This window comes from Danio rerio, chromosome 7 (genome assembly GCF_052040795.2).
Source record: "Danio rerio strain M-AB ecotype USA chromosome 7, GRCz13ab, whole genome shotgun sequence".
Taxonomy (NCBI): Eukaryota; Metazoa; Chordata; class Actinopteri; order Cypriniformes; family Danionidae; genus Danio; species Danio rerio.
Genome location: NC_141027.1, coordinates 39,012,639 through 39,022,147, shown reverse-complemented (window position 1 = coordinate 39,022,147; position 9,509 = coordinate 39,012,639). Strand labels below are relative to the sequence as shown.

The 9,509-nt window shown below is 35.9% G+C and overlaps 1 protein-coding gene across 1 annotated transcript; it reads left to right on the top strand.

The window, feature by feature from the left end:
- The first annotated feature begins 950 nt into the window (after positions 1-950).
- si:dkey-23n7.10 lies at positions 951-5,664 on the top strand. Its single transcript, XM_087261564.1, has 5 exons — positions 951-1,111; positions 1,347-1,514; positions 3,100-3,231; positions 4,880-5,070; positions 5,244-5,664. Exons 2-5 carry the CDS (start codon positions 1,355-1,357, stop codon positions 5,445-5,447), a joined length of 687 nt encoding a protein of 228 aa, XP_087117690.1. The 5' UTR covers positions 951-1,111; positions 1,347-1,354; the 3' UTR covers positions 5,448-5,664.
- The last annotated feature ends 3,845 nt before the right edge of the window (positions 5,665-9,509 follow it).

Genomic DNA, 9,509 nt, shown 5'->3' with positions numbered 1-9,509 from the left:
AAACTTCACTAAGATTTTTTAAGTTTAATTCAAACATAACATTTAGTTTGAAAAAAGTAAACTTAAGCATTTTACTAACAAACACTCTTTAAATAAATAACAGTTAAACGTTACATGATTCAAATGTTCCAAAACATTACACCATATTTCATACATACAGTATATTATCATGAACTAATCTTATTGATTATCAAGCATGTGCGATAAAAAATATAATTTTTCTGAAAAGAGAATTTGTAGAACAACAACAGATAAATAAATTATTTAACTGTTGAATTTATTTGCAGTATATAAAGGGATAGTTCACCAAAAAATTTAATTCTGTCACCATTTACTGAGCTTTCACTTGCGTGACTGAGTTTTTTTTTTTTCTCTTGAACAGATATTTTGAAAAATGTCGGAAATAAAGCAACCACTGATATGCATAATAGTTGTTTTACCATACTATGGAATTCAGTGGTTAAAGGTTTTAATTTAGTACTCCGTATAATTGTGTGTTCAACAACAAAAAGAAAGTCAAACTGGTTTGGAATCACTTGAGGGTGAGTGAATGATGAGTAAATGTTCAATTTTGGGTGAACTATCCCTTTAAGGTCATTATATTTACCTAAATTGAGCAGTAATCCTTTACACTTATCCGTGAATAAGTAATTTAATAAGAGTAGGTAGTTGCTTTGACAAATGTGACACTAGTTACACCCAACACGCCGACACCGTTAAGAACATTGTGTCTCCTTGAGGCAAACGCTGAGGATCCAGTAGCTAATGAATATTCGTTAGCTCAATAAATGCGGGCCAATAGTATGGCAGAGGCTTGGCTTATGAATATTATTCAGGACGCGTCACTAAAAGACTATTCGTACGCCAGCAGCGGCTTTTTAATAATTCATGAGCACCAACAACACAAACACGCCCACTTCCATATTGGGATGAACTCAGTGTCGTTTGACAGCAGTTGTGAAATGTTTTTCTATCGTCCAGCTGTGTGAACACCCATACACAAAACTCTCAGTGGCGGTACAGACTTCATTTCAAAAGCTGGTTTTAAGCTCCAAGAGAGTCTTTTCTCTTTCAAATTATACTTTGGGTTACAGAACTCCACGTACATTTGGTAAGTCACGTATGTTTTGATTATAGTAGCAGCCTTTGGGACGTGGTGTGCTTCACGTCTGAAAGGTCTCAGCTTTGAAACGTAAAGAAATAGCCTAAATTATTCAACTTGGAAGAGTCGTAGTCTATAACATATGTATTGCTGTTAATTTGACTTTACTGAACATTTATTTAATACTGATACATGAGATATTTTGACCGTATAGTGACTGGTATATGTGTTTTGTTTTCTGGAGGAGAGTAAATGTGTCACTCACTCAGAGGTCACTGTCAGGAGAGCTGGGAATGGGACCCGGACAGTAAATCCCCTGATGCTCATGTGTCGGTGTGCCGACAAGCCGTGTATTTCCACATCAGCCCTCTGCTGGACAGTCAGGGCACTGCAGGCGTCAGAGGCACCAAAGGTGAGAGGATACCAAACAGAGAAAATGGCACTTAGCTGTTCCTGAGTCAGTTTGTTGTATTATTTAAGTACATTATTACATTTAAACAGGTTTACCCTATTTTATCAGATGTTGGGGAGTAACTGGTTACATGTAACTGCATTACGTTTAGTTAAAAGGTAATCAGCTATTTTTATACCGTTACTGAGGAAAATGTGTTGGCCTATTTAAGATAATGTTAACAATTATATTTCCTGAAAAAAATTCATGGTCAAAGCTAGGACAATATAATTATAACATATTTTTATTATATAGTTTTCTTTGTCTTTTGTTTATTTTTTGTACACAATGCCTACTGTCATTTAATGGTCATTTATAATAGCAGTGCTATTATGATGCTTTTGATTGGTTTTCTTAGTAAATTTGCAGTTTATAGCACATCATATTTTAAGCTTATTTGATCACTTTTATTTCCTATTTGGATTCTTGTATATGCTTAATTTTATTTTTAAATGATCTAAGATAAGGTTTTTTTCAAGTCATGGTTAGATGTCATTGTTTCCTGTCATATTTAAGCACAGATTTGGTTTCAGAAACAGCATGACTGCTATTAAAAATAATTTTCTTAACCCAGAACTGTCTCAAAGTAAAAAGAGATGCTGAGGTCTGATACCTGTTGTTGTTTTGTTCGTTTTTTTTTGTTTTGTTTTTTTTTGTCGGCTTAGTCCCTTTATTAATCCGGGGTCGTCACAGCCGAATGAACCGCCAACTTATCCAGCGCGTTTTTACGCAGTAGATGACCTTTCAGCCACAACCCATCTCTGGAAAACATCCACACACACTCATACACTACGGACAATTTAGTCTACCCAATTCACCTGTACAGCATGTCTTTGGACTGTGGGGGAAACCGGAGCACCCGGAGGAAAACCACGCGAACATGAGGAGAACATGCAAACTCCACACAGAAACGCCAACTGACCCAGCCAAGGCTCAAACCAGTGACCTTCCTGCCCTTTTATTTTTTATTATTATTATTATTATTATTATTATTATTATTATTATTATTATTATTATTATTATTATTATTAGTCCTAATGTTAATTCAAGTGCGAATAAAAGTAATCAACTCTTTGCTCTTTCAACTCTAACTCTGCCAAATTTAAATCTTTGAAACTGATTAACGTTTGTTAGAAATTTAGAAAAGTAATCAAATTAATTGAAATCCGTTACATCACTGTACTGATACAATAAAAATAAATACTCTGCTTTTTGCATGTTAATGAGTGAACTTTTAATCTGTAACCTATTACATTCCCAAAATAACCTTTTCAACGCTGTTTTATGAGTATATCACTGTTCAGTGATAATATGCTGAACATTAAGGAAAGCTGTTTGTACTGTGCCTGGCTCAAGTTAATTTTTAACTAGCCAGTGAGGCTTTATTAGTTGTATCCTGTTGGTATTATCCAGTACACTGTAAAAAATGCTGGGTTCCGCACAATTCCTTCATGTTGTCCCAACACAAATCTATAAAGTTAACGTGATTGTTTTTACAAATTTTTGTGGATTGAACAAAAAACAATAACACACATTTCTACATTAGGTTTTACTCATGGTGAGCATTACTGGGAGATTGAGTTCCTGGAGCCTCCTTATGGAAGCTCTGTGATGGTGGGGGTCGGTACCCAAAATGCACTGCTGCACACAGGAGACCAAACGTTTGTCAATCTCATAGGTGAGTACAGTCTTGTTGCTCATTTATTTGATCACGGTCATTCCTCTCAAATTTTAGAAAGACAATCAGTACTTACTTTGATAAAATGGAGCAATTACACAGCACTAAATGTATGTTATATACAGTTGAAGTCAGAATTATTTGCCCCCTTTGAAATTTTTTCTTCTTTTTTGAATATTTTCCAAAGGATATTAAACAGAGCAAGGACATTTTCACAGTATGTCTGATAATATTTTGTGTTCTGGAGAAAGTCATATTTGTTTTATTTCGGCAAGAATAAAAGCAATTTTAATTTTTTAAACACCATTTTAGGGACAAAATTATTAGCCCCTATAAGCTATATATTTTTCTTGATAGTCTACAGCAGTGGTTCTCAAACTGTGGTACGTGTACCACTAGTGGTACGCAGGCTTACTTCTAGTGGTACGCAGAGGGATCACTGAGTAATGAAAGAAAAAAATGAATACAATTTTAATCATTTGATGCATACGATAACACTAATGTAATCAGCATTGGCTGTTCTCTAAAGGATACGATCAAAGCGATGTGCTTAAAATGTTTACTTTATAGCATCACTATCATCAGCTGCTCAATCCAATTGGCGCAGAATTAGAGAAAGAGGTGCGTGGTGCTAGCGTATTCCAGGCGTATACAATTAAAAAACATCTTAACTTTTCAGAATGCCGCACCGCGAGTCACGTGACATGAACCGACTGATCAGCTTCATATTTTGTATAGAATATAATTTCTTTAGACTAAATATCTCAGACAAACACAGTAACCCCAAACACTGCAGTGCTTTTTAAATTTCTTCATAAATAAAACGTGTATCAGAGTGCAGCAGTATTTTGTCAGCTTGACATCCTCTGGGAAAAACCAATCTACATACAAGTTAATGTTTAGATTTCAAAAAGTTTCACAATTATGTCATATGTACATGCAATATGTATTTCAAAATCAAAAACTGTATAAATATGAATATGACTCTGCCTCTGTTTTCGAACTGTGCAGTTCTGTAGCTGCTTAATTTGGCCAACTACGCTACTTTATTTCAATACTGGTCATTATGGTGGTACTTGGGGAGATAATTTGTTTCTGAGGTGGTACTTGGTGAAAAAAGTTTGAGAACCACTGGTCTACAGAATAAACCATCATTATAAAATATCTTGCCCAATTACCCTAACCTGCACAGTTAACCAAATTAACCCAGTTAAACCTTTAAATGTCATTTTAAGCTGTATAGAAGTGTCTTGAAAAATATCTATTATACATGCGTAAATCATGTATACATGTAATATATACATGTGAATATATAAACGTAATCTAGCTACGTAATCTAGCTGCTTGGCTTCACTGAGAACTGTGAATTCAGCTGACACTTTTTGTTTTTCATCTACTTTATAGTGGCAAAGTATGCGATTTTTAAACAGCCAGTGTGATATAGCTAGAATCATTTGATAGGATTTTAACATCAAGCAGTGAGCAGTACAGGTGGATCATTTTTTATCAAACATGAAATGTGTCCCTTCAATGCCTCTCAGATTAACACCAAAGGTGAAAAAAGTAGATCATACAAAAGACGTCTGTGCTTTGTTTGAATGATGGAGGCTGTTTGACTGTTCTGATGGTCTTGCTTCTTTCTTCAAAGGCATGGACAGTGAGAGCTGGGGTCTGTCATATAAAGGCTATATCTGGCATAAAGGAAGGAGCCGGAAATACACAGAGGCTTTTTATGAAAGAAACACAGTCATTGGGGTTCTGTTGGACTTAAGCGCAGGAACACTGACGTTCTCCCGAAATGGAGTAAACCTTGGGGTGGCCTTCACTGGCCTGGAGCAGGTAAAATGATTTATTTAACAATTATGCACGTGTTTAGGTTACTCTATGTATGCATTCCTTGTTCTTTTAAATGCAAAGCTGCAGTATCATTTTTCTTGTTATGAAAATAGCCATAGAAGCTGGCATGACATTAAACAAAGAAAATGCCTGCAGAACGTTTGTGTTCTTTGCAGGTCGGCAAGGCTTTGTATCCTCTGGTGAGCTCGACTGCTCCAGAAACTGAGCTTCAGCTGGGGTTGAGAAGCCAGAGAATCTCCTCTCTGCAGGAACACTGCATACACATCATCACACAGTCACTTTCACAAGGTAGACGTGCAAAGGGACTGCCATTACCCGCATCTCTACTCTGTCAAATACACACACATGCTCTTTTATAAGCAGGCAATGGCCTGTTTCTGATTTAGAAAATGCCATGAAACAACGCAGAACCTCCAGTGCTACAGATGCGTTATACTATGCAGCTTACCTCAAGTTTTATTATATATTTTTAAAATGTAAATTGAAGAACAAAAGTGTTGTCCAAAGATTTTAAGAGCCAAAATAAAAGTGCAATGCAGCATTACGTTTTAAATGCTGCTCTACAGCCAGTTCCCAGTACTGTCTCAGAGACGTAATCTTTTTTCCGCATGATTTACAGAGATCAACAAAAATGTCAAAGAGCTACAGAGACCTGGAAGGGACGTGATTGTGTGGGGGGAAACTGGGTGGAAGTGAATGCAGACATTTTAATATTTCAACGTGCTTTCAAGATTAAAAATATGGGAGAAATAAGGGAAAATACTTATTGATAGGATGATAGCGGGATAGAATGGTAAAATCGGGATAGAATAAAAACGGGAGGGTTGACATGTATGAAGTGAACAGTGTTTGTGGAAAAACTGTTTTGAACGGGAACACAAAAACTTTATATATATATATATATATATATATATATATATATATATATATATATATATATATATTTTTTTTTTTTTTTTTTTTTTTTTCCTATCACTCGTTTTTTTTTTCTCTCATCAAATTTATTTTTCTTCCACCCATTTTTTCCCCACCATCACATCCCTTCTGGATCTCCATAAAGATCAAGAGAGGCATATTTAGAACAATAGTTATTTGATGACATAAGAAAATCCTTTGAAAGGGATAGTTCACACAAAAATGAATTTCTGTCATCATTTACTGGCCCTCTCATTGTTCAAAACTTGTTTGAGTTTCTTTCTTCTGTTGAACACAAAAGGAAAAAAATTCTAGAGAATGTTGGAAAAAACAGCCATTCACTTCTATTGAAATTTTTTTTTTTGCTCCTATTATGGATGTGAATGGCTGCTTTTCTTCCAGCATTATCTTGTTTTGTGTTCAACAGAAGATGGAAATTCATAAATAACTAAGTGTAAGTAAATGATGAGGTTTCATTTTTGGGTGAACTATCCCTTTAAGGATCACAGTGCGGCTTCAAAATGCTAGTTATTTTGTAGGTTCAGGTTTATTTTGATTCCCATTTCTCAACAAGGTTTAAAGTGTGAAATAATCTAAATAAAAGTCAAGAGTATTTTATTGTTTTATACACTTAAGCACAGAGAAATTGCGATAGAACAATTTTATCCAAATTTGGACATTTTTTCTTTCTCAAATGTTTTGTGAATAATTTAATTGGACACTTTATTTGGATTAATTTAATTCTCTCTATTTATTAATTGTTATTTGTAATTTTAATTTAAAACAGGAAGTCCTGGCTTTGAGCCATGTGATATTTCATTGTAAGATATGTATTTGCTCTCTGTTGACTGTCTTTCTGTAAATGTATTCCTGTTTTTATTTGTAAAATGTATGTGTCTATTTAAAACTTTCTAGAGCAGGGGTGTCCAAACTCAGTCCAGGAGGACCGGTGTCCTGCAGATTTTAGCTCCAACTTGCCTCAACACACTTGCAAGGATGTTTTGAGAAAGCCTAAGGCTGCGGTAACACCGTAGACTGGGTCACACTGGACTTTTCTCCCCATAGACTTCCATTCAGACGCATGTGAATAGGTCAGACTTGAAACGCAAGCTCGATCGCCAAATCGCAGTACTTGACTGCGTGAGACCAATCGAGGATCAAAACATGACTTCTCTGGACAGGAATTTAAAATATGGAGCAATCGCTCGCTTTTTTAAAAATGTCTAATCATTTTGTTTAATCCTGCCCCTTTTTTACAGCACCGTACTACAGAATTTCACACGCATAAACTCTAGTGCACAGGTGTCAAACTCAGTTCCAAAAGGGCCGCAGCTCTGCAGTTTAGTTCCAACCCTAATTAAACACACCTGATCAAACTAATTGAGTCCTTCAGGCTTGTTTGAAACCTACAGGTAAAGTGTGTTGAAGCAGGGTTGGAACTAATCTGTGCAGGGCTTCGGCCCTCCAGGAATTGAGTTTGACACCTCTGCTCTAGTGTGACTGCAAAGCTTGATTAGCCAGCCCAGGTGTGTCTTATTGGGATCGTAACTAAACTTTGCTTGACACCGGCACTCCATGATCAAGTTTGGGCACCCCTGTTCTAGAGAATGTTGGTAGCAATGATTGTTTCAAAAGAATACATTATCTAAAAGAAGTAAAAACAATCAAAGAGTGAATAGGGTATTTTTACTTGCTCACCACATGGTTTGTCCCAAAGCCAATAAAAAGACAAAGAGGGGGAAAAAAACGGTACACCATCTCTATCAATTTATTACTCTGAATTCACAACATGATATACAAAAGTACAGAGTTCAAAAGCACAGAATACATTTCAACAGCCAAAATGGAAGAAAAGAACCTTCACAAAAGAAGTAATGCAAAGTTCCACCTGGAAACCAGAAATGCACGTCTACAGCACAGGTAAACAGGTCGATGTTTGGATACGCACACAACAAAATGGCACAAAGTTCACAGATCTGTCCAGAGAAGGGGAATCAACAGCTAATATAGATCATCGCCAGTTCACTCCAGTAAGGCACACAGACACTTGGGTTTGAGGGAGCTTGTCTAAAACTATTTAAGCCACTGGTCCACATGTCAATGCTCAACGGATGGATTGACATGAACGGGACGTTTACAGTAAACAGTTACAATTCAAATATCAAGGCATATGACACACAACTCATTAGTGCTAAATTATCAGTACCCAAGTACCTGCTTTAAGGTTCTTTTGGACGTCAGACCCATGAAACAAGCCTCCTTTGTGCGAAATCCAGACCGTTTGTGTCCATTAATCATGGAATTCATGCGAAGGGAAATGTCGACCTTCACAAACAGAGCCCTGTGATAAAACTGCTTCTGTACTTGTGTTTTTTTAATTCATTTTTTTTTATGTACTCAAGACACTGGTAATAACTAATCGCACATTGATATGTTTCCTCACAGATAAAAGCACAATTTTACTAACAGGACAAAATGTCTTAAAAATTGTTCTTCACTATTATTATTTTTTTTATTTAGGTGACTCTTTTAATGCGCCCTTGCGTAATGGCACTGTCCCCGACAGGCAGTACGTCTTTTAGTTACAAATAAAATTGACCACACAAGCATTTAACAATATAGTCTTTGGCCAAAATAAATATGTCTGGGGCTATTAATACAACAGCAGTACTCAACAGACCACACATACACACAAAATACACACATTCAGAAAGAAGGGGGAATGTTGGCAGAGATATTTAGATATATTAGGCTTGTCACGATACTGAAATTCCGATACCAATAGGTACTAAAATTTTAAAAACGGGAACATTTGTCGAGCACCTTCTTAAACAGCGCTGATTTGCCATCATGTTCACGTGCTCAACAGAAATGACTGTGGTTGGCTATGAATGTCATCGGTTCACCGAACTCATGACTGTTTACTAAGCGCAACCACAGATACAGGGACACAGGAGTGTTTCAAAGTCACGTCGATCAGCTGGTTTGTCTATAAGTGAACATCACAGCTTTAAAATTTTCCAGTGTCCCTGTATCTGTGGTTACACACAGTAAACAGCAGTGAGTTCGGTGAACTGATGACCTTAACAGCCAATAACAGTCATTTCTGTTGTCATTAATGACATGAACACAACAAATTCAGCTGCGTTTAAAAATGGCTAAACAGCGCTTAAATGTTCGCTATAAATGGACGTCTGGAAAAATTTCAGCACCGATTAATGTCAAATTCCAGTATTGTGACAACCCTAATATATATATATATATATATATATATATATATATATATATATATATATATATATATATTATGATCAAAGATCAAAGAATTATAAATACCAGAGTGCTTCTTGCAATCTGATTCAGCATCAGGAAATGTTTGCTGGCCATAAAAGCATCTGCCCTGTTCCTGGAACCACTGAGCCATCAAAAAAAAAAGATGAAAGAGACTACAGGAAATAATAATAATAATAATATAATGATATGATCAAATAAATGAAAGCTCTTGG